The sequence below is a fragment of the Channa argus genome, chromosome 17 (genome assembly GCF_033026475.1).
Source record: "Channa argus isolate prfri chromosome 17, Channa argus male v1.0, whole genome shotgun sequence".
NCBI classification, from domain to species: domain Eukaryota; kingdom Metazoa; phylum Chordata; class Actinopteri; order Anabantiformes; family Channidae; genus Channa; species Channa argus.
The window spans coordinates 11205021-11231445 of NC_090213.1; the positions used below are offsets into that span (position 1 = coordinate 11205021).

At 39.0% G+C, this 26425-nt stretch overlaps 1 protein-coding gene across 2 annotated transcripts; it reads left to right on the forward strand.

Moving 5' to 3' along the window:
• On the forward strand, positions 1-26425 carry LOC137102765 (potassium channel subfamily K member 2-like). 2 transcript variants are annotated; one of them, XM_067482601.1, is made up of 7 exons: positions 1-377; positions 1863-2176; positions 7178-7295; positions 11328-11488; positions 14098-14293; positions 16496-16655; positions 19736-20045. In XM_067482601.1, coding segments are annotated over exons 1-7 (1125 nt in total). In that variant the 5' UTR covers positions 1-376; the 3' UTR covers positions 19911-20045. The 2 variants fall into 2 exon arrangements, with proteins under 2 accessions (XP_067338702.1, XP_067338701.1); XM_067482600.1 differs by having other exon boundaries at positions 4-377; positions 16496-16638; positions 19736-26425.

A 26425-nucleotide genomic window follows, 5' to 3' on the forward strand; every position in this document is an offset into this window, starting at 1 on the left:
AAAAGCGGGAGCGCACACTGTCCACAGCAGAGCAGCAAGAGTGCTGCGCCGCGCACACGGTGCCACAAGGACCTGACCCCAGCAATCCAAACCTCAATGTCTCCAAACACCAGGCTGGATTTATTGAAAGCTCTTTATTCTCTTTGTTTTTGTCTTAGCGCGTCTTTTGGTGGGAACGAGATGTCCTGGATGTATTTTCTCCGGAGACTGTAAAGTGGAGGGAAGCGCAGCTGCTTGAAACCATATGGAGAGCGGCCACGTCGCTTGGTGGGAGCACGGGAGGCAGAAAGCGACTCCGACGGGAAGGCTTTATTTTTACTTTCTTGGCGTAAAAGATTGTTCCATGAGGAAACAAAAAGAGAAGAGATGGTAGAGAAGTAAGTGCGTAAATAGGTTGAAATCCAACACCAGGATGATGAAAATATTACAAATATACTGCACGACTTGTATGAAACGTGTTTAGTTAAATATATATTTATAACTAATGATACTCATTATGTAACTTCTATCATAAATGTGTGTTATTATTTTTTTGCATTCATGTAAGGTGAGGTTTTCATCAGGAAAAGCCTTTTACAACAATTTATCAAATCACAGCTATGGACTGTTTTGAAAATGAGCCTATTTAAAGTCTTTGTAATTCACATGGTTTCAGCTTGCTCTCCATAAGTTGTTTACTGTAAAAGACTGGCTGACAGGACCTCATGGGCTGGTTATGTAATTGCATCTACTCTAGCAAGCCGTTTGGGAAACAGGATTGTAATAAAAAGCCTTTTAATTTTTAATGAGCTCCCATTCAGCCCTTGTATTGCGGCTCCTAAAAGCAACAGAAAATCATAATAATTTTAGATGCAGTCCTGGAGAAAAGCGGGTGTGTAGCCTGGTGCCTTGTGGCACCATTGCACATGTTTTATTGTGTAGTCTGCATGATTATCTTTATTGCACGGAATTCTCAGTTATAAAAGAGCCTGGACCCACGCAGAAGTTTAAAGCTCATAAGGGGGAAAAATACATGGTTTAAAATAGAATTGTAAATGTTGGAAAATTGCAGCTGATACGGAGATTTTGCACACACTGCATTAGGTCTGCGAATGAACAGTTCTCTCTACCTACTGCATATTGTAAAAGCTTGAGTGGCGCTATTCTGCTTCATAATGGAAAGATATTCAAATAAAATATCATGAGAAAAATTTACTGTACAGTAAAGACCCAGAAGGGATCACATTTAGTTCCCACGAGTCAAAAATATCTGAAATATTAATGAAAATCTGCAATTCGTTGCATTTTTAAGAGCTGGAATAATAGAGATTGTTATAAAAAAAAATATTCTGCACAGTGTTGAGGAGGAGATCTGTGTTCAATATCAATGACTGATTGACTGTAGCTGTACTGAGCCAGTTGTTTGACTTAATTATTATAATACAGTATAGAACTGAATTAATGAATTAATGGATTAATCAATTAGTCAAGTCACAGGTATATAACTGAAATCTGAAAACGTTGTTAAATAATAATTTATGTAGCGTAAATATTTAAGCGTAAATATTAAATGGTCTGTAGTTCCAGGTTCTTTTATATCATATAAATCTATAAATATCATGATGCTTTACATTTTGAACCATTAGAAAAGAAGAAGAATGAAGATTGAAGATCACATTCTGAGACATTGCGATGGGCATGTTTTACTTTCTTATATCATTGACTGTAATGGACCAGTTAATTTAAAAAAAAACACCACAAGAGTAACTGAAACTAATAGTTCAGTGCAGTTGCTAAATTGTATAAATTCTACATGCTGCTTGACACTGGCTGTTTATGTCTGAGGCAGACAGATCCACATTAAATCAGTTCCATCCTCACAGTGGCCGCACCTGACCTTCTTGACCCGAAGTCTGCTGTCCACAACTCCAAACCTCGCCTGTCCTTCTCGGCCAAACCGGTGGTTCTGAACACTGCAGAGGACGAGTGTGACACCCGGACTACTGTCATGAGGTGGAAAACTGTGTCAGCCATCTTCTTCCTGGTGGTGCTTTACCTAATCATCGGGGCAACAGTGTTCAGAGCACTGGAGCAGCCTCATGAGAGTTCCCAGAAACTGGCCATTCTTGCAGAAAAACTGGACTTTTTGGCCATGCATGCTTGCGTAAACTCCTCTGAGCTGGAGGATCTGATTAAGGTAGGTGAAAGCATCAGCATCACATTAATAATTCAAATCTCCTCTCCTTTACAGGATTTGATGTTGCTCGACAGAATGAATTGAAATAATCCACACTGCAGATTTTCTTTCCAGGAATCACACACAAACAAAGAGGAGAGTACATACAGGGCCTTTTGCCCAACAGAAATGAGGTGTGCAGTGGGTGCCTCTGATCATAGATGACATGTTAGATGTTAGAAGTGTTGGTTGGCTCCACTATTTGTAGTTTTGTGGTTCCCAAATGCCACTGCTTCACTTTCTGAAAAAGTGTTACCTCAGACATACATGGAAAGCGATGCACTTTAGAAATACACTTAGAGGATTGAAAGCATCAAACAGTAGCACCAGTCGATTCTTTAGTGGAGAAAGTGTAATGCTCTTGATGTCTTTCCTCCACCTGACTGTAAAACCGTTTCACAAAGCCGTGACATTTCGTGACTTAATGGCTGACATCAAACTTTTCACTTACACAAATGGTCACTACTAAAAGTAGAGTAGTGGAAGTACAATGACAAAAAAATCATACTGGATTTGTCAAACCAAACTGCCCATCCGCTACATGGGTTCAAACGCCTTTCAAGAAACTACTTCCCTTCTGATGATTTATTGATACACAACTTCAACACAGGTGTCCCCCCTCTCAACTTTACTTAATTATGGTATACAGACACACACACACATCCACCTCTCTAGGCTCTTGCTGATCAAAAGCAAGTCAGCAGAGGATGGAGGAGAGATGCGTTCTCAAAGGGACTAATTAAAAAATATTGGGTGATGTCAAAAAGCTGAGATGGTTCCAGTCTCTCCTGGAGGTTCGGCTTTGCATTATCCTGTGTAATCACTTCCCATGGCCATTGTTAGTTTGCATAGAGCTGAGTGCCAAAACAGTGAATTAATATGGCAGCTTTGGCCGGGAAACAAAAGGACTGACAGAGCCTGTCTTATTGTGTGATATGCTAAATTATCTTTCAGAGCCACAATGGATGCGGGTTTATTTTGAACCCTCTTGTTTGTGGTACTTAGAAATTATATGGGATAGAACTGATTAAAAATGCTAAACTATAGATTAGATCGCCTTTGTACCTTATGTTGACTGTTACATTGAACACATTTGTATCGTCTGTATGTGTGCAACCACATCAATTTTATCAGCTGCAACATGCATTGGGATTATGTCTGTAACCATCTGAAACATTGAACTACTCCCTTTTAGCTTTGTTTTGGTCTCCAGCAGCTGTTAAAATAAACATCTGACTGCTCAGCTGCTCTACTATGTTTATCAGGTTGTCACTAAGTAGGTCTTTCTGCTGTCTGAGTGCTGGCTAGGCAGTGTACAGTCATGGCAAGACTGAAGCAAAACAGGAAATGTGCTTTCAGCTATATTGTTTTTGGGTGGGGGATATACCAAAACCTGATTATACAGTAACACCCAAGCTATCTGCATCCACCACCCACCCTCCACATAATTAATTACCCAAAGACTGGGCTGTGTAGTTGAGAACCTGCTCTTTAAGCTGTTTGTGTCTTCATGTTTTTAAGCTTCTGCAGAAGCAACATGCAGTTCCCTGCAAACCTTAGAACCTTAGAATACAGCATCACAATGTGTCACACCTCAAGCTCATAATGCTCCTGATGTTGTCATGTGATCTCTGTGTTATTACATTGTGTTTTTGTATTTATCATTGTCATCTCTTACAGACCAGTATAAGTTAATGAAAGCTCTTTTAGTTTCACTAAAGATGATGGATCATAGCAGATAACTACCCTAGTGTCCTACTCTAAACTCTGTGTGTGTGTGCCTGCATATGTGTGTGTGTGCCTGCGCAGACTCGCATCCATCATAATTGCATTACAACTGTGTTTGCTGTCATGTGCTGATAAATCCCAGCTATAGGACATTAAAAACTAGCTCAGTAAAGAATCCATCTGCAATCAACTCTTAAGCAGTGCCTGCTTCTTCCCAAGGTTTCAAAGCCTCTTCTATTTGTCGCAGTAATTATTCTCTATCTCGAGAAACCTCTTGGACCAGAAAACATTTTGTCTCACTGCAGTAAACTGCACTGTGTTAACGAGGTGGTTTTAAATCCATGTTGAATAAGTTAGCCTTAGCTAAGAAGAAGTGGGACACTGAGAGGACTGATAGCTAAGAAGAAGTGGGACACTGAGAGGACTGAAGAGAGTAGACAGGAGTACAGGGAGATACAGCGTAAGGTGAAGATAGAGGTGGCAAAGGCCAAACAAAGAGCATATGAGGACTTGTATGCTAGGTTGGACACTAAAGAGGGAGAGGTGGATTTGTACAGGTTGGCCAGACAAAGAGATAGAGATAGAAAGGATGTGCAGCAGGTTAGGGTGATTAAAGATAAGGATGGAAATGTATTGACAGGTGCCAGGAGTGTGATGGGAAGATGGAAGGAGTACTTTGAAGAGTTGATGAACGAGGAAAATGAAAGGGAACGAAGAGTAGAAGAGGTGACTGGTGTGGAGCAGGAAGTAGCAAAGATTAGTAAGAGTGAAGTGAGGAGGACATTGAAGAGGATGAAGAGCGGAAAAGCAGTTGGTCCTGATGACATACCTGTGGAGGTATGGAAGTGTCTAGGAGAGGTGGCAGTAGAGTTTTTGACTAGTTTGTTTAACAAGATCTTGGAGAGTGAGAGGATGCCAGAGGACTGGAGGAAAAGTGTACTGGTACCAATTTTTAAGAACAAGGGAGATGTGCAGAGCTGTGGCAACTACAGAGGAATAAAGCTGATGAGTCACACAATGAAGTTGTGGGAAAGAGTAGTGGAAGCTCGGCTAAGGGCAGAGGTGAGCATTTGTGAGCAGCAATATGGTTTCATGCCTAGAAAGAGTACAACAGATGCAGTATTTGCTTTGAGGACGCTGATGGAGAAGTACAGAGAGGGTCATAGGGAGTTGCATTGTGTCTTCGTAGATTTAGAAAAAGCGTATGACAGGGTGCCGAGAGAGGAGCTGTGGTATTGTATGAGGACGTCTGGAGTGGCAGAGAAGTATGTTAGAGTGGTGCAGGACATGTATGAGAGCTGTAAGACAGTGGTGAGGTGTGCTGTAGGTGTGACAGAGGAGTTTAAGGTGGAGGTGGGTCTGCATCAAGGATCGGCTTTGAGCCCCTTCTTGTTTGCTCTGGTGATGGACAGACTGACAGATGAGGTTAGACAAGAATCTCCCTGGACTATGATGTTTGCAGATGACATTGTTATTTGTAGTGAGAGCAGGGAGCAGGTGGAGGAAAATCTAGAGAGGTGGAGGTCTGCTCTGGAAAACAGAGGAATGAAGCTTAGCCGCAGCAAGACAGAATACATGTGTGTCAATGAGAGGGACCCAGGTTGAATGGTGAGGTTACAGGGAGCAGAGGTGAAGAAGGTGCAGGACTTTAAGTACTTAGGGTCAACGGTTCAGAGCAACGGTGAGTGTGGAAAAGAGGTGAAGAGGCGAGTGCAGGCAGGTTGGAACGGGTGGAGAAAAGTGTCAGGTGTGTTGTGTGATAAAAGAGTATCAGCGAGAATGAAAGGAAAGGTGTTCAAGACGGTGGTGAGACCAGCAATGTTGTTCGGCTTAGAGACAGTGGCACTGAAGAAAAGACAGGAGGCAGAGCTGGAGGTAGCAGAGCTTAAGATGTTGAGGTTCTCTTTGGGAGTGACGAGGATGGACAGGATCAGGAATGAGTACATCAGAGGGACAGCTCATGTTAGATGTTTTGGAGATAAAGTCAGAGAGGCCAGATTGAGGTGGTTTGGACATGTTCAGAGGAGAAACTGTGAATATATCGGTAGAAGGATGCTGAGGTTGGAGCTGCCAGGCAGGAGGTCTAGAGGAAGACCAAAGAGGAGATTTATGGATGTAGTGAGGGAGGACATGAAGTTAGTTGGTGTGAGTGAAGAGGATGCAGAGGATAGAGTTAGATGGAGGCACATGATTCGCTTTGGCGACCCCTGAAAGGGAGCAGCCGAAAGGAAAAGAAGAAGTTGAATAAGTTAGCCCAGTATTCAGAGGGCCAGGGTTTTTGGCAAATGTAACCCCATCTCTGGTTATTTTGAACCATAAACCCAAATCCAATAAAGATCATGGTAGAGCTAATGTGGTTTTTCACTTCACTGTAGAGTAGTTTAGTTAGTTAAGTGATAATGTGGTTTGTGCTTTTAAAAGTGAATGTTCTGTTGAACACAGTATTTAAAATAATTATTTACTTTTGTTCATGTAAAAAAAAGGCACAAAATATCCTGAAACCTCTTTAAATCTGTGGGCGACAAGTTATTGCAGGAGTTTAGTGCATATAGTCAAGGGACCAGTTCATCATTGAAATGTATGAGACTGGAAAATGCAATTTTGGTGCTTAGATACAAACTATATCCGTAGTATGGATGCACTCTTGAGCCTGTGTAGCTCTGAGCTTCACATTTCTTTTCATCTATGTTTAGGTGAATTGTGGGTGTGAGAAGCTGTGGAGTGGTGTGTTTCTCTACTCTCTTGTCTGCTGCATTGAGAGTACAGCCCTGAGTGGGAAAACATGTTGCTGCTCTGTTTCCTGAGCTGCCAGCTTGTGTCTAAAGGGTCTGTCACACTCAGTTGAGATGGGTCATCCATGACAACCTAGCAAACACTGTGTGCACAAAACAGACCGCGATAGTATCACATCATATGTATAGTCAAACATTGCCGGTCAAATTGGCTTCTACAAAAAAATTATTATAGCCTCATAACTTTACAGAGAGGAAACCGCTGACTTTTCATACGACCCAAACTGAGCCTCACAGATCAGCTGCACTGCACTGTAGATAATGTGCAAAAAAGATACCTTTCTTTTGCTTTTCATAAAGATAATAGATCCACTTCATTGTTTCTCACAACTTAATTAGTTTTAAATGCTTTCTACTGTATTGTGCTTGTTGTTGTCCACCAATGACTTATAGTCCTTAGCACCTTACCCACCACACTGTCTTTGTTTATTTTCCAATTTAGCAAGTGGTTGCCGCGGTACGAGCAGGTGTGAACCCTTCAGGAAATTCATCTAATCAGATGAGCCTCTGGGATCTCAGTTCCTCCTTTTTCTTTGCTGGGACTGTAATCACCACCATAGGTAAGAAAAGCACTTTTTTCTTTTAACCCATTAATCATCCCTCATTTCATTCTGGCTGTGTCTGACAAAATGTCACACTTGCAGAATACCTGCATTGGGATGTATTCAAAATGTAAAGATATTTTGGTTGCATATGTTTAAACGCTGCAAAATTTGTGGTCAAATAAGTGGTTTGCACTGTAAGCAGTACCCATTTACTATTGATCTGCATCCAGAAAGCTGCCAGGAGCACAATGAAATTGGGCATTAAAGAGCTCTTTCAAACAGTAGCAGAATAATACTTAAAGCAGAGTATGCATCAGCTCTTTCTCCAGATAAAAGCATTGTTTCCTCGGTATTGCACTTTGACTACTGGTCATCATGTTGCAAAATTTATGGCCACGCTCATTTGTACACAAGTTTGCACAATAGTTTGCAATTGCCTCCATTTTAACAAAATCGGAGTGGGATACAATTCCTAGTGGCAAAAATGTTGTTCTAATCACCTGCTGCGTTTTGGAACCACAGTCCCGCAGATAAAAAGTAATTTAATTAATGTGGTTTAATTAAATGCATTGGGAGGCTGTTGCTCCAACCTTGGATCATAAAAGTTATGTAATCTGTCTACAAAAAATGTTCTCGGTTAAGTGTCACCAATAAGTTGTCTACAAGACACATAATCTCCTAATAATTTATCAATTTAATTAAGTCTTACAAAATAATATTATTAGCATGTTTCATGTGATCGTTAATTGCATAATCATGTGCTCGACTTTAGTGAACTGAACAAGAACTGTATCTCGAGGAGCTTGAAGTGATCAAACACCACATTTGCTCTTAGTTGCTGTCCTGTGTAATAAGAGTTGTCATCTCTCTCAGGCTGTACACATGAATACAACACTGCAACGCTAACATGCTTTCCTTTCCATCATCATTTTTACATTTTTGCATCACTCTTTTGTGTCACCTGCAGCTGTAACAGCTCACTGATCAGGGAAAAGGAACAGCTCACTCTCACAAACACACTCAGAAACACAGCTTGTATGTCAGCTCATCTGGCTCTTCCAATTGGACCTTGACAGATCAGTGTGTCTGCTCAGTGGGATGCTGGGCTCCATTTCATCCTGTCAGAGCTCATCCTACAATCAGCAAATGCGCAAGATTGTTTGATTCTGTGTTTGGAAAATTAGTGTGCATTTGTATCAGATCAAGTCGTTTGGGCAAAGTTTAATCTTGATAAACATTTTTCCTCCATCCATCCATCCATCCATCCATCCATCCATTTTCCATTTCTCAAGATTCTGCTGTTCTGCACGAAGCTGCTCCTGCTCAGCAAACACAGAAAAATCAGTTGCCTAAAGCAACAGTACAACACACACACACAAACAAGTAACCTTAACCTATCAGCTTGGCTGTTTGGTTTGGTTTGGTTGGCTGACGGGTTCCCCTTTACACCTCCAGGACGCTGTCAGACTTCATTCCCCAGGTGCAAAATGTTACAGCATTTCCATAACCTGATTTTGCCCCCTAGTTGGGAAATATGTGTCCTTTCGTGTCAGATTAAAGTAATCATGTGAAGGCAAAGTGTTAAAGCCACACTGTGATTTTCCATCTGCTGACTTGAGACTGTTGAAATTCTCTTTTTCTCTTATACTATGTAATATAGTCTTAGCTCTTTCACATGGTTGATTTGAAGGTGTCTTCTAAATGAGGGAAGTGTGTTTTCTGAGGCACAAATGAAAGGAAGCTCTGTGACTTTTATTTAAATGTGATCATTTGCTTCTTTAAAAACTTAACACAACATGAACATCTAGAAAACAGAGAGACAGAAAGGATTGTGCAGTAACAGTAGCACAGTGCTTGAACTAACAGGTGGTATCTTGCGTGTCTTACTTACTTGGTTACTGTGCTACCAACAACTAAGTTCAGAGGAGCTTTTCAGTGACCCATTAAAAAAAAAAAGCCCATTAAAGTCTAGGAAGGACGCAAGTTCTGCCTATCCACAGATTGATTTGTTCATGCAGAGATATTTAGTTGGATGCGCATCATAGAAGCAAAGTATCCTACCCCTCACTTCTCACATCTTAACGTGTAGAACTGAAAAAAACTTTTATCTGTGTCTATGAGGATAGACGGACCCTAGTAAAGAGATGGCGAGAGGGAGTCAACAAAAATGTGCTGAAAGGAGGAGATGAAATAACATAGCAGTAATAATTACTCTGAACAAAGAATGTGAACAAACTATAAAACCTGAAATGAACTTGGGAAAAAATGACTTGGGAAACTAAGTAGACACAGAGCAAAAGTGAACACTAGGAAGAAGGACTGGAGATACGAAGGAGAAACGGAGCAAACACTTACTGAATACAACAATAACAAAAACTTGAGTGACACATAGAAAAACAACTAGGGAACAGAAAAAAAACCCACGAAACCACAGACCAAGGTGCAGGTAACAGAAACCCACTTTAAACAAGTCAAGAGTCCCAAAACCATGAGACAGGTAAAACAGGAGCATGAGTAGTCAAGATAAAACAAAGACAATGATCTGACAGAGAAGCAAGGCGAGAGCTGGGGTTTAAAAAGACAGAGAACAGGTGAAAACAATTGTGAACCTTGAAGAGTGGTAAAGGTGGAGAACTGAACTTGGAACAGGAAGTGGAGAAAAGGGGTAAGAAATAAAAGTCCAGGACAGGAATGAATGTGAGGGCCAGATAATGACAGTGTCCTCTCCTTCTTCCTACCTCCTCTCCTATGAGGATGTCATACTCACTTTTTAAAACTGACAACGGATGCAAGCCGCTACTGTTGAAAAATTGACAATTCCGCATGTTGACATATGTTTACCTGTTTACTATTTTATTTTATATTTTAACCATCTCTACATTTGTTTTTGTTTAAAACCATTCTACCCCTTATCATATACATTTAATCACAGATAGGTGACAAAATGCCTTATAAGTACGCTTTCCTATGCATAAGTTACTATTGATGTCTGATTTGTAATGATAATATTGTGATGACAAATAAAAATTCTAATTTCTTTTTTTCTTTTGCCGAAGAGTTTGTGTTTTTTAGGGGCACCCAGATGTGTTCAAAACCAGCCTGGCATCCTGTCTCCCATTGAACTAATCATGAAATTACTGATTGACAATTTGTCTCACATTCAGTGCCGCCCGAATCCAGTGTGAGACTGGAAAGTCATTATATGATACCCTGCAGCTCCAATCCTGAGACAGACTGCATTAATAAAGGAAGGTGAATGTAATCCATTATGCAGACCCCTAATGAAACATCTTATAATGAAATTTATACGTAGGTAAAAGTGTGGAGCAGGTTTGTGAAGTAAGGCAGAGGTTAGGGGGTTTTATCCATCAAGATATGAACTTCTGTACTGTAAGTCCCATCTGGTTTTCTAGCTCCACATGATAATGGGTTTGAGGAGAAGATGAAAGGCAAACCAGTGATTCATTCTCATTTATGTGTTTTTCACAGTAACTGTACATATGAAGACTTGCGTACATCATACAATTATTTTTTTCATTTGTGCTGTTGATTTCTTCATTTACAGAGGTATTTGAACATAGGGTGTCTGCAATACAAACTCTTTTTTAAACTTTTCTGTTGCAACTGTCAGCAGTTAACAAGCCCAACTTTGCACAAACCTTTCTTGTCTTTTGAGTTTAGTTTGAACTGATATTATTTCTCCTGCCAGCAAGATACAGTACTTGAGCTGCAAATAAAAAATATGACACCCATATATGAAACATACTGATATTATGGCACAGACCATATTTGCCAGGACTGTCTTTTATGCACTATATTGCCAGGAACTAGCAACTTACTTTCTTGCACACATAGAGAAACAAAGCATTCACCGAATATTTCCCAGTCAAAAAAAAAGAAGAAGAGAAAAGTGTATAATACGCACAGGAAGATAATTTATGACCATAACATACATATTGCTGCACTACATTTCTATGTTGCAGCTAATTTACAGTTATATGAATGTAGACATAATTTATCCTATCCTTTGTGTCTTCCTTCTGTCAGGCTTTGGAAACATTTCTCCTCACACCGAAGGAGGGCGGATCTTCTGTATCATTTATGCTCTCCTGGGAATTCCACTCTTTGGATTCTTACTGGCTGGTGTCGGGGATCAGTTAGGAACCATTTTTGGAAAAGGCATTGCCAAAGTGGAGAAGATGATTGTGGTGAGCTTTTGTTGAGCTTTTTTTTTTTTTTGTCTGAGGCTCATTTGCAGCTCGTTTGATTTGATGACTTAATTACCCAAGTGCAAAGGCAGCCGAAAAACGTGAATTGACGGTTTTGTTCAACAACCCTAAACACTACAACAGAAGATTCATGTTCAAGTGTACAGGGTTTCTTTCTGCCTCAGACTTCAGCAGTGAACTGGCTGTGTAGAGAGGGTATGTGGTTTGGGGGTTGCCATGTCAACAAACTCATTGACAGCAAAATAAAATGCAGACAGTTCATTTTAGTATTGAAAGCTTCACATCAGTAAATGAGTTATTTTAGAGCTATTTTTGAAAATATTTTTTTCCCCTGCTTTCTCTATTGAACTTGCCAAACTGTTATTTATGGCAGTGGTTTGAAGTAGCTGCACCCAGATCAATATGTCACTCTGAATTAATGATGGCAGGCCTATTTTAAATAGAAGAGAAGTTTTATTGTCATTATTGAGCACATGTACATGTTACAATGAAGTTCTTTCTCTGTATTTAATTCACCTCCCCGTGGGTGACAGTGGGTAGACACAGGGGGTGTCCGCGAACTAGAGTTGATTGTGTCGCTAAAGGACATACTTTGTGCAAGGGCTGGGGATTTGATCTTGCAAACTTCCACAACCCAGCCTGAAGCTCTACCTTTTGAGCCACTAGGCAGTAACACTGCATGTCACGTATTTACATATTTATGATTAAACAATAACATTATGTCAGGGGTCATTTCAAATGTGTGCAAAGCACATGGTTGTTATATCCCTTTAACATAAATAATCTGTAGGACATTTTAAGTTTGTCATGGCTCTAACATTCATAGATGTCAGTGGTTGGGTGTTTCCCAGAAGAGGGGGATTTCTCTCTGTGACTGGAGTCAGTACAACCAGCTACTGGAGTCAGCTACAACCAGATTTGAAACAGTTCAGATTCTGCCACATGGCTTGTACAGTATCAACAAGTATCGGAGCATTAGATGCATAAGGGTGTTCTTTCTGCCTTAGTGTTGACAGCCGCACAAGGGAAGACGTACTGCATGTCTCAGCTGTTTTAACAGCCCAGTGAAAGGCTCTCCAGTGACTAACAGAGTAGTCAGAGCCAGTGATGAAGAGATCACATTATTATTATGGGGCCAAGTTAAAACAAAAACTGAAAACACTGTATGAAAGCACTGCTTTACAGATTGTCAATTGTAATATGGACAAGTTTTATAAATGATCGGTGCTTTAAATTTGCAGATACATTTACCGGGCATATTAATTGCTTTTTTTAATAAGTGCACTATGTCAGAATGAAGAAGAGAAAAATCACCTGATGCTTTATGTTGCCAATTTGGTTGCACCAACCACAGGTTTCCACTGAGCTGGAGCAAAGGAGTGCAAGAGTTTCCAAATACAGACCAGAGGACTCTTATGATCATTTTGTTTTTTATAGCTTTATATCTCTAAGAAGGGCAAAGGGTGAAAATCTCTTATCTAAAATCTCTAACAACAAGAGCTTCAGTTTTTAGTATAAAACACTAAAAATAGCAATTTTTGGGAAACAAATTTCGTGAGAAACCAGATTTTTGGCAGGAACTATGGTTTGATTCATCGTTGGGTTCTATGGCTTCACTTCCTAGAGAGGAGGAGAGAAGTTGGCAGCCTAAACAATAGAAATAATTTAACTACAGGAGTTGCTGACGTCACTGGTATGCAGCAAAGATGCTGACGGAGAAACCACCTCAGCCTCAACAGTGCCTTAGGAAGACATTAATGATTAATCTTTTAGTCAGTGTTGGCCTATGTGAACTGTACACTGCTGTGCTGTACTCCACCACAAAGTGCACAGTGCAGCCAGGACATCACAAACACAGTGATCTGAGGTCTGCCTGCTCTTTATGCTTCCCCTCAGAGGCACTATGCTTTGGGCTTACGTAACAGGCAGGGAAAAGGGCACGAAACACAGGGCACCGACTGAAAGCCCGGTCACCTGAAGTGGAAGGGAAGAATATCCTCTAATGTACTGTAACTGTGATGCATAAGAGGGACCACAGGGTCTGTGGCAAATTCCAATTCTCAAAGTACTGGGTGTTACTGTGATGAATCACTTAGTGTATCTGCTACTATGACTGCATGTGGAATACTTGATCAATCCTTGATAATACAGCACGTCTGAGACAAGTCATGAGCCACTTCTCTTCAGCTCTGGTGGGAGTGCCATCTGACAGCGAACGTTCTGTCACGTTCAACTTGGCAGCCTGACGTTTGAGATGTTAGAAAACAGCAAATGTATTCCTAGAAAGAGGACAAGGGATATCACTCATCATAATGTGGAAAAATGTCTATGGGAAATCAGCATGTTTTCGAATGTTAATTTTCTCCGATATGATTTTTTTTAAGGGTTTGTTAAAGTCACTGTTATTATTGGCAAACAGCACTCACCAACTGCATTTGGATGAAGGAGATTACCAATGCATGCTAACTCTTACATTTCAGGCTAATTGTTTGCATTTATATCCTCTGTACTCTATAGTCTTTGCTATTTTTCCATATCAGGAACTCATCTTTTGTTTTTTTGTCATCAATTATTTCATCCCCCTGCAGAAGTGGAAAGTCAGCCAGACGAAGATTCGTGTCATCTCCACGCTGCTCTTCATCCTCTTTGGGTGCCTGATTTTTGTGGCCCTGCCGGCCGTCATCTTTAAGCACATCGAGGGCTGGAGCACACTGGAGTCCATCTACTTTGTCGTCATCACCCTCACCACGATTGGCTTTGGAGACTTTGTCGCTGGTGAAAAAGGTCACTAAGTTTACAATCAGTGCAGTTATTCCTTATAATAAATCACCGATACAGATGTGTATCAGAATGAAAAGCCTTCTACTGGCCACACCTCTGTCAAAACACTGAATTTTCATACACAAATATTTATATCACATTTAAATTCACATTAATGCCATCAAACAAGCACTTCTAAATCTCAATACAGAAAAATTAAGAGTAAATTTGCCATTTTATCGACTACAGTACGTGCCCAACTATTTCTTGGCCAGAAGTAGTTGCCTGGCAACCAGCGGACACTCCAAGGAGTAACTGTGGACGATTCGAATTAATCAAGAAATAATGGGGTAATTAGTGGATTTTAGAGGTGCAGTTTGTAACCTTTGAACAGAGTAAAACACTTACTGTTTCACTAACTGTCTCCCCTTGTTTCCAGTCTTAAATCTGAGTCAACCAGCTGCTGGTGGTGGCTTTATATTGAGTGCACAGAGAGGAGAGTGGTGTTGATTTTCTCACCTAACTCTCAGCAACGAAGCAAATTAGGGTGTTTTTCCCAACCTCGGGCTATACCGTACCTTTAATAACTGACCATGTAGAGTACAGTACGTGTTTAAATGAGGAATCATTCCTACATTTCATTCCTAATTTATTTGCACACACTAAAACAAAGTACATTGTGAGTATGTGAGTGAGAAAAAGCAAGTGAAGCAACAGGAGAAGAACTGTGTTCCTAAGTGTGTGTGTGTGTGTGTGTGTGTGTGTGTGTGTGCGTGTGTGTGTTTGTGTGTAAGCAGGTGGTATTAGCTTGATTTGGCCCGCTCAACTGAAATCATGGGAAAGGCAGATGGGAAAAATCACAAACACTTAGCTGCTAGATTAAATTTCCCTGTGCAGGGCTAATGATTATAGATTAGATTGTGCCACCTGTGCCAACAACAGTAGTTACAGTAAATTAATCAGCCTGGCCTGCTGTTAGTTAAACCAGTCCTGTAATGGGTAGATATTTAAGTGCAAGGTCAGTAGACGGCCTGTGCTGCTTCATCCCAGTTGGTAGAAACCACGGTGGGATCTGAGGTGTAATAGGACTGGTTACTAAGGTCAGACAGGTCGATGCAGCTCATGTAACATGCATCCAGTGTGGCTTCAGTTGCTAAATCATACATGTTATATACATATGATATTTTGTACACTCCACTTGGTGGATGGTCTGCATTTAATTGACCACTTTTCACCACAACACAAAAACCACCAGGTGATGTTAATGTCGTAACCTTCAGGAAACAATAAGATTTCCTAGTTGCATTTGATACGAAGACATTTATGTTTTTGATGATTTGCAAGTCATTGTATGTTTTTAATTGACATTTTAAACAGTGTTTTTGGGATGTACAGGATTGTCACTATCTATAGTTTGTATCTGATTTTCACTTTTACATCACACCAAACTGTAATTCTCTGCTGTATGTCAAAAAAGGCATCTTAAGTAAACAGAAACGCAACCAAATAGCTCTGTGATTTCATTTTCTATCATGTGTATGAATAATTGTCCCAGCAAAAAAAATGTGCAGAAAATCAAGTCTTCAGCAAAACATTCTCCTAGATTTTAAAAACAATCAGGTGGCCAAAACATTAGAACTATCTCTTTTTATAATGCAGTCCACTACCCACTATGACCTCAATAATAAACAGAGAGTAGAATTATCACCTTTCTGACAGTTTCAACTTAAAAACTGAGAAATTCTAACATTGTAAAAGTAGAAATGATGGCAGAGCTGCTGTATTGGCTTGCATTAGATTGTACAGGTGGACCTAATAAAGTGACCAGAGTGTGTCTGTTTATTAAATACTGATTTTAGGGAATCAAGCTCAAACTGATGGCTTTGTATGGAAAGATTATAATACCGTAACATTTTCTTTTACCTATGTGGCATTTTATATTCTCGCTGATAGTCTCAAAAAAATGGGTCCTACCCAGAACTGAGTACTTTGGCAGCAATTAAAGACAATGGTGCAGCAGGAAGACATGACTACCCTCTGAAATGGAAAGACCGAGGCTCATTAAATGAGGTATAAAAGTTTAAGACCCATTTTACTGAGCTGTGCTAACTGACTGCACCAGGCCCTTAACTCAAGCCTGTTTGTTTTTGTCCTTCCTACAGTTTGGTAACCCAGGATGATGTAACACACTTGTATAACACACTTGTTTTGTCTTTGTTTCTGCAGGTGGGTCAGAGAGTCCAGAATATCTGGACTACTACAAGCCTGTTGTGTGGTTCTGGATCCTGGTGGGCCTGGCGTACTTTGCTGCTGTTCTCAGTATGATTGGAGATTGGTTCCGGGTCATTTCCAAGAAAACTAAAGAGGAGGTGTGTGATGATGTGCTGTGAGTTATGCCACACTAGATTACACAAGGTAGAGATAAAAAGCATCTCTCTAGTAAAGTGGGAAATTAGCTCGTGGGGCTCTTTTTTATCTGATCATTTGTTTGTTTTAATCCACCTGTCAAATTTAAATGCTGAAGCTAAACCGACCCATAGATATTTTAGTCCAACATTGTATCCAGCCAATCCTAAACGTTAACAGAGTTGATTTTCCTGATTTGGCACAAAGTTAGTAATGTCCAGCCCATAAACTGGTGAGTTTGATTGAAATAAGTAATTGTTCCTATAAAGATCTCATACTGTATAATATCCACCAGCGAGTGCAATATAAAACAAACAGTACCTAAGCTTGTAAAACCCAATATTTGCCCCCCTTTCAAGACACAGTGAAATTATTTAATTCATGTTTTATTTATTGTAATACAAAGTCCCTAACAAATTTATAATAAATCACATCCAAAGCGAGTGAGCCACAACTCTGGCTGAGTGATTTCTGTCTTGATGGGGGCAAACAGAACAGACTTTCAAATGGTCTGGCCTTTAACAGATGTAACCGAGTCGTTGTGTGAAGAATGGAGACGAGAACTTCATTTAACAACTTTACACACTTAGTGGTTTAATAAGCTCTCAGCTCAACAAACACTTTATTTTAAAAAACTTTATTTTCTTAAACTGAGGCCTGCCAAGCAGTTAGCATTGTGCATGCTTTTAAGAAATAAAAACATGCCTATAATGTGTGTTTTGTTTTAGCTGCAGTATTTTAATTAAGTGGAATGGATACTGGATATAAATGGATACTAGAAAAATTGAACCTGCATTAGACCACTTCAAACTGTTGCTATTCTGTGTTGGACCCTATACACCTCTTCACCGGCATACCTAGCCATAAATATATTATTGTAGGTGGAGCGATATTTGCAGTAAGCTTGCAGGTGTCACAGTGATAGAGTAATACCCAACAGTGTTTTCCAATTCGTGCTTGAAGCCATAAATCTGCAATGATGAATCTTTATCTTGGATGCATCCCATGGAGAAAATACCATCGTGTACAAGAGTTGGATTAAATATTTGATACAGCATGTTTCCAGTGGCTGCCGCTGAGTTATAAGATACATTGCTGTTTTGGCAGATTCCTTTTTAACATGTAATAACGTGAAGAGAGAGACACACAAATTCACACACTCAGCAAAAAACGGCCACATCAAACAACTAGACTTATTTCCTTATTCTGTACAACATTAAAGGTGTGTGTGTGTTTGGGAGGAGGGGTGACTATATGGCAATCTGCAGAGGGAGTCCTTCTAAAACATAATTAGGAGTACAGCTGTGGGGGCTGTAAGCTCTAAAGAGAGTTACATTACTGAGAAAGAAGGTCTCAGTGGGAGAGTGGAGGAGAATGAGGACAGGCAAGCAGACAAGTGAAGAAAGAGGAGATGGCACATACTGAAATCTTCGTACCGTGTGTGTATGTGTGTAAGATGTGCACACATGAAGACACACACCATGAGTTTTAACTTATGTGCTCAGAACTCCACTTTAAACAAGCACCCATCACAGACTAATAAATACACAAACTGCCTGAACAAAGAGGGCTAATGTGCTGTGAAGGTGAGATCGATGATGTGTTAGCTCCTTTCTCCCTCACTCAGCTCTCAAGGACAATAAACAAACATACTTTGCCAAACAGCTGCAGTGTACTGTCTCTGAAAACCTGGGCTACTGGGTCATAAACTGTGCACACACAAAGGTAGATGCTTGTTTATTGCTCGAGGCTTCAGCATTAAGGTTTAAAAAACACTCCACCGTGAAGCGATAAGCGCATGTGGTGCAAACATGTCCGCACCTTGTCAGCTCCACACAGGAATAGCTGCCCACAATACATAAAAGTACTTCTAAAACCATGTCGAATTAATAAATATTTTTGTCTTTTTCTGCTTTTGCACTCATTAGTTGGATGCAACAGTAAAAGCATCTCCTTATTTTGACATGACAGAGTAAAAAAATGTATTAAAGACAATTTTGTATTAATTTATTGAGGGAGATCCAAACTTTTGCAAAATTTATATTTCAGTACTTTAATATTTTTCAGTATCAATTTCTTTATCAAATCTCGACCATGTTAGTTACTTCTGATGATGGAAGAACATCTGTACCAGCTGAATGTGCATTGCTATTATGTTTAGGTTTAGGATTAAGTTTGCACCTCCCTACATGAAGTTTCAATGTAAAGGGAAAAAAGTTATAGTTAAATAAGGAAAATTAAATGAGTGCAACAGTTTGCATCTCCCTTGATAAATTAATTAAAAATGAACTTTTCCTTCTAACGAAGGAACATTTGTACTAACTAAATGTTCATTCGTTATTATGTTGATGAAGAAATAGATTTGTCATGGCATCAATTCCAATAACATTCTCCTCAGGTATTAATTTTAAATCTCTACATCTGCACTTGGCTTTTATGATGGTTGAACAACCACTGCAAATAATAGATGAGGGTTATAGTGTTCTTTCATGGGCAGTGTTAATTGGAGAGCAGCCAAGAAACGTGAAAGGAGGCTCAAGGCAAATGCTGTCAAATGGTCGTCTGAAGATTCCTTTGGACACAGCATTTAGTTTGGATTCTATGAATTATTGTTCAGCTGTTCACATTTAGGTGGTCAATGCTATTAGCCTATTCTGTATGACACCGATGAATACAACACATTAAAAAATAGGGTGGGTTTATGCCAAAATGTAAAAATAATTCTTATCTCCTTGACTGTAGACATAAAAATGGTTCAACCACAAACAGTCTTCAGGGCTTCAAAACCTCATTATAAATACACGGGTGAGATCGTACTTGCACAGTTAATACTAAAGAATAATTGTGAACAAGGTTTTTTACCTTTAAAATTTTTGAGGTGAATATTTTTTATTCTATTTGTTAATAGTTTAAAAATATTTTCCATCCCTGAACTGTATATTTTATGTGCGTTTGCATGCACACTACCTTAATAACAGTAGCTAAACAGATATTTTCTTAAGCTAAACCTGTATTTCATCATCTGCAGGAATCAATCTACAGTACAGTCTGTCTTTGCAGGTTGGGGAGTTTCGGGCTCATGCAGCCGAGTGGACAGCAAATGTGTCAGCGGAGTTCAAAGAGACGCGGCGGCGACTCAGTGTCGACATCTATGACAAGTTCCAGCGAGCTGCATCCATCAAGCGCAAGTTGTCATCTGAGCTGGGCATTAATGCGTCCATTAACCAGGAAATGACCCCTGGCAAAAGGACGCTGTCGGCCAACTTGTACGAGGACAGAGAGACTTACCCCAATTTGACTCTCTCACTCAGTCCAGTCCCAGGAGCCCTGGCAAGGAATGGCAGCCTCTACCTAAACGGCCTCAGCCCAGACTACACCGACCGGCGGGAAATTGCCATAATTGAAAATCTCAAATGAGGAGAAGAATGACAAGGATTTAAGGAACCGAGTGTACATTTTAAAAAGACATATGGCAATTGGTCTCTGATTGATAACCTTAACAGAGACTTAAACACAAGCTCCGTACTGTCGCGTGTGTTTAACACTCACACAACAGACTTACAGAGTGATTGCTCACAGATTTCACTCATTCTGAAAACGAGACCCAACTTTGTTTACGTCTGTGCCAACATGATTGACAGCTGTGCTGGCTTATAAGCCAAATCAGAAAAAATACGAATAGGAATGCACGATTGTATCAGAGGCATGTGGTTAACAAACCTCTCTCCTGAGCAAGAAGGAAGTGAGAGACCATTGGGAGGCAGCAACAGCTCTTCTTCTTGTATATCCACAAACAAGCCTATAAACACAAAAACATATGTATCAAACCTTGAAAGCAATAGGTGCATCTGTGCTGCTCTTGTGTTAAATGTCCGGAGGCTTTTCCGAAATCTGCATCAGATGAAGAGAATCCTCACTACTAAAATCACTCATCAGCAACGAATACTGGTTCTTAATGAGACGGCTGTCCTGTGCTAACACAGAGGAATGTTGTTGTTTTTTTCTTTACACTTCTCACTGTATGAACTATGCCTTGTCTCCACCAGTCAGTCTGCCCTCACTAAAGAGACGAATGTTTTTGTTCCTTCATGACTGACATTCAGCTTTTTACCCTAAGGAATAATTCACTTGTGCCTTACTAAACCACACTGAACATGTGAGGATGGTGATGCATGAAAGACCAAGCAACACTTTGTCTGTCCACTCAGAGGTGTTGCATGTGAGCAAAGTAGAAAGTAAGACGTCTGAAGATATCCTGGGAAACACAATATGAAGAAGAGAATACATGGACATTACATTAAATTCATTAATTTTAAGTAGAATTGGAAAATGGTTTCTTGAGATAAACAAATGAGTAAATGTCCCCTCAATGTCTGTCTATGCATTTTAGGTTTTCACTACCACTCTTAATGTGCTGAGGTACTAACATTAACCACGTAGTGCCAGGCTTGCGGATAAACCCCCACTCCTTCCTATACCAAAGTAATGATCCTGCTTTTTCTGACAGAGGAAACAGGGAGAGGCCTTCAGTCTGATCAAAGGATCAGGAGTGTTTTTTGTGGTATGCTGTCCTGTGTAGTAATGAAAGCTATGGGGCTGTGATGCAGAACCTTACTTTCCGTGGATTCTGTAATTCTTGTCCTGCTTGATCTGACCCACACCGTTGATACAGTAGACCACAATATTTTAGTATCTCGGCTACAACACCTGGTGGGCATCCATGGTAGTGCTCAGAAATGGTTTAGCTCTGATTTGTCTGACACAACTATGTGTGTGCCTTGCTGGTTCTGAATCCCCTAGGGTTCCTCTGTTATATGGGGTTCCACCGGGCTCAATTTTGGGCCTCACCTTTATTCCCTTGGGTTCCATTCTCACTTTCTCAATTAAACATCTTTTGTCATGTCTTGATGACAATAAGGCTTGGATGGCCCTAAGCTTCTTAAAGTTTAATGAAACGAAAACAGAAGTGCCTCAGGTCAACTGATCAGCTCCTCCTGGAGGTACCGAGCTCCAAGCGGGAGCTCAGCGGGGACGGAGCCTTTGCCGTTGCTGCACCTAAACTGTGGAATGCCCTACCTCTGCACATTAGGCAGGCCCCTTCATTGTGCATTTTTAAGACTCATTTGAAAACCCATTTTTATTCCCTGGCATTTGACTCAGCACAAGACTACGTTCACTGTTCCTGTTCATTTGTTTTATTGTTTTAATTTTATTTTTTTGTGTTTTATCATTTTATATTTAGTTTTTAGTGTTTTATTTATTTTATTGTTTTGTTATAGGTTTTAGATATTGTTTTTAAAGTGTTTTTATTTGACTATCTGTGTACAGCACTTTGGTCGGCTCCGGTTTGGATAAAGTGCTTTATAAATAAAGTTGATTTGAGTTGAGCTGAGAATTGAATGTATAAGTATGCAACAAAAACGTGAACATCATTCACAGTGAACGCTAGCAGCAAAGGCTTCGTTCACTCGTGTCGGATCAGCTGTCAGCTCTTCCTCTTCCTACTGTACCTTTCTACCATGATTCACTAGAATTGCGGTGAGGTGTTCAGGGACCTTAGAAAGTGTTTTTGTCAGTTGTATTTTAAATGCCCACAGAAGCCAATCATTAAGCATTCTGTATGTACACAGCCCCGATCACTGCAAAATGCGATATCAGTATGCATTTAAAAAAATTTCCACTACAAGTACCACTTCAAGTCTTTTACTCACTACAAAGCAGATTATGTACCTTTTGCTTAAAGTAAACAAGTAAAAGTACTCAACTAAGAAAAGAATGAATTTGAAACAATAATGATTATGGTAATTTATTAATAAAATTAGAGTAAAGATCACTGTTGGTAAAGGGGAAGCTGATTCTAATAGGCCCTCACTTTTTATTAATTTTTATTTTTTATATTAAAAATAATGACATTATAACATTAAAACCACCATTTGGTATTATTGTTGGGATTGATGGGTGTATGACTACAAAGTAGTTCATTTTAATCTGTGTGAACCAACAATGACTCTTCTACCGGATTCACGGAAAAAAAATCCATGTATGCCGTGAAAATTGTGCATACAGTAAATAGATGTACACTTGCAGTGACTCAATTATCAAGACTTTAGAGGTCTATAAATTGTGTCAGAAATAGAATATCATTTTTATTAAATGCCAATCTATAGCTAGTTTGGTATTGATCTAAGATCATAAAAATGATAAGAATATTAATCGGGTAATTCACATTTCACAGTGATTCTTGATACTAAATATATAGTTCTTTTTTTTTGATGGATCTATTTTTTTAAATTCAGGATATCTCTAAAAGGATGACTTGTTTTGATGCTGTGCAAAGCTTTTTAAGGTTCTGATTTGAATTGTCTGCTTTATGGTGTTTTTATGCAGCAAGAATGTTTTTTTTTTTTTTCAGTTTACAGTATTACAAAACTGTGTTTTACAAGTCTGGTACACTAGGTCATGTTGGCAAACCAGGCTATTTGTTATAGCAGATGTGTCTAATTTATATGTTATTGGTTGGTAAGTGTTTCTGTTGTTTTAAAAACCAAATGAATTCGGTATTTGGTACAGTACATTTCAGGGAAATAAGCATAAGTGTCCATAATTTAAAATAGGTCTTACACAAAGATAAGCTTATACTAAATATTTACACCTAGTATTTCCCAGGAGTGTTACTGTTAAGAAGGTAATGGGACTAGAAACCTGACTGTTTAATGATGATTTATGCTGATTTAAATATTTGAAATTACATTTCACATAAATAAAACATAGCTTAATTATTTGAGTTTTTAATTAGATTGACATCATTTGATGTTTTCCAATCATTTTAAACGGGGTGTATATGTTACTAACTCTAAAACACACTGTAGCTCTCCATGTATGTGTTAGTTGCATTTGTAAATTACCAGGGGGGATTCTGGTCAGTATTTACAAAAACCTTAGGAAGGGCATTAAAAGCAAGTTTCAGGTTTGGTTACTTTTTAAATCTGTCTCTCCTGGTTTTGTTGAAAGCCTGTAACTATGTTTTACTACCTTTTACTACCTAAGTGTGAGCGTTGATTTTTGCAGTGCTTCAGTTATTGTACTGTAAAGTCATCCACTGTCATGTGGGATCAAGTGAATGGCAAGTCACAATAGACACTGTAGAAAATAGGAAAACATAATGATATGCCACTTTAGACATCATTATGTTTTTTTATTGTGATTCTGAAAAGCAATCAGTATTATCAAAATATTAACTGTATGCCATACTCAATTGCAATACACAACGAAAGAAAGCCTACTAGTGCACCAATGCTGAGTTGGCTGGAGATGGGTAGCAATCCATGTCTTGTGCTGCAAAGTAAAAGCCTCAAGTCATTGTATTGCTTTTTTCCGGTTAGCTGTGTGACTGACAGCTACCAAGAGGGAAGCTGTCAATGCCACAGAAAGTCCATGAGCATAGTCGATGGAGTGTTACTTAATATGTCGAGCCATTCAAGGCCATGTGTAAAGGGGGCTGTCTGTGTGTGCATGAATGAATGTGTGTCTGACTGTGTTATTTTATTAAAAATAATGACATTATAACATTAAAACCACCATTTGGTATTATTGTTGGGATTGATGGGTGTATGACTACAAAGTAGTTCATTTTAATCTGTGTGAACCAACAATGACTCTTCTACCGGATTCACGGAAAAAAAATCCATGTATGCCGTGAAAATTGTGCATACAGTAAATAGATGTACACTTGCAGTGACTCAATTATCAAGACTTTAGAGGTCTATAAATTGTGTCAGAAATAGAATATCATTTTTATTAAATGCCAATCTATAGCTAGTTTGGTATTGATCTAAGATCATAAAAATGATAAGAATATTAATCGGGTAATTCACATTTCACAGTGATTCTTGATACTAAATATATAGTTCTTTTTTTTTGATGGATCTATTTTTTTAAATTCAGGATATCTCTAAAAGGATGACTTGTTTTGATGCTGTGCAAAGCTTTTTAAGGTTCTGATTTGAATTGTCTGCTTTATGGTGTTTTTATGCAGCAAGAATGTTTTTTTTTTTTTTCAGTTTACAGTATTACAAAACTGTGTTTTACAAGTCTGGTACACTAGGTCATGTTGGCAAACCAGGCTATTTGTTATAGCAGATGTGTCTAATTTATATGTTATTGGTTGGTAAGTGTTTCTGTTGTTTTAAAAACCAAATGAATTCGGTATTTGGTACAGTACATTTCAGGGAAATAAGCATAAGTGTCCATAATTTAAAATAGGTCTTACACAAAGATAAGCTTATACTAAATATTTACACCTAGTATTTCCCAGGAGTGTTACTGTTAAGAAGGTAATGGGACTAGAAACCTGACTGTTTAATGATGATTTATGCTGATTTAAATATTTGAAATTACATTTCACATAAATAAAACATAGCTTAATTATTTGAGTTTTTAATTAGATTGACATCATTTGATGTTTTCCAATCATTTTAAACGGGGTGTATATGTTACTAACTCTAAAACACACTGTAGCTCTCCATGTATGTGTTAGTTGCATTTGTAAATTACCAGGGGGGATTCTGGTCAGTATTTACAAAAACCTTAGGAAGGGCATTAAAAGCAAGTTTCAGGTTTGGTTACTTTTTAAATCTGTCTCTCCTGGTTTTGTTGAAAGCCTGTAACTATGTTTTACTACCTTTTACTACCTAAGTGTGAGCGTTGATTTTTGCAGTGCTTCAGTTATTGTACTGTAAAGTCATCCACTGTCATGTGGGATCAAGTGAATGGCAAGTCACAATAGACACTGTAGAAAATAGGAAAACATAATGATATGCCACTTTAGACATCATTATGTTTTTTTATTGTGATTCTGAAAAGCAATCAGTATTATCAAAATATTAACTGTATGCCATACTCAATTGCAATACACAACGAAAGAAAGCCTACTAGTGCACCAATGCTGAGTTGGCTGGAGATGGGTAGCAATCCATGTCTTGTGCTGCAAAGTAAAAGCCTCAAGTCATTGTATTGCTTTTTTCCGGTTAGCTGTGTGACTGACAGCTACCAAGAGGGAAGCTGTCAATGCCACAGAAAGTCCATGAGCATAGTCGATGGAGTGTTACTTAATATGTCGAGCCATTCAAGGCCATGTGTAAAGGGGGCTGTCTGTGTGTGCATGAATGAATGTGTGTCTGACTGTGTTTGTACATTGAGGTTTAGGGGAACTCATTACACTTCAACCCACAAAGGCGTTTTAACATGTCATCCTCTGCTTTTCCCAAGGTGACAGTTTTTAATTAAGTCTGGGGCTCACATCAAAATCCCAGTTCAAGCTCGTTGAATGTACCCATCCATTTATGATGGTAGACATGAGCCTCATTATGAATGTAAGCACATTCATGATTTAACATTGTGATTTATGTATGCAAAGTAGTTTATTTATTTCAGTGGGTGTAAAAAAACAACACCAGGCTTTTTCAGGCAAATGGTCCACATTTCTTTACAAAAAACTATGATGCTATGTCTCTTATCTCATACAAAATGATTATGTACTGAAGTCATAATGAGAGTAAAAAACTAATAATATTCCACCAGAGTTTTGCAAATGAAAAGGGTTTCTTGCCAAAAATGTGTGTATTTTAAATGGCACCCATGATGTAACCGGCTGCCTGTTACCTTTTATTTTCTAATAAACCCATTTGTAAAAATGTTTACATGTGAGGGTTCATGTACACATGGACATTTGAATAAATCAACATGATTTCA

Excerpts from the sequence above, each read along its gene's own strand:
- LOC137102765 (XM_067482600.1), top strand. Across the intron at positions 2,177-7,177 it reads AGCTGGAGGATCTGATTAAG|CAAGTGGTTGCCGCGGTACG; the intron begins GTAGGTGAAAGC and ends TTTCCAATTTAG. Across the intron at positions 7,296-11,327 it reads GACTGTAATCACCACCATAG|GCTTTGGAAACATTTCTCCT; the intron begins GTAAGAAAAGCA and ends TCCTTCTGTCAG.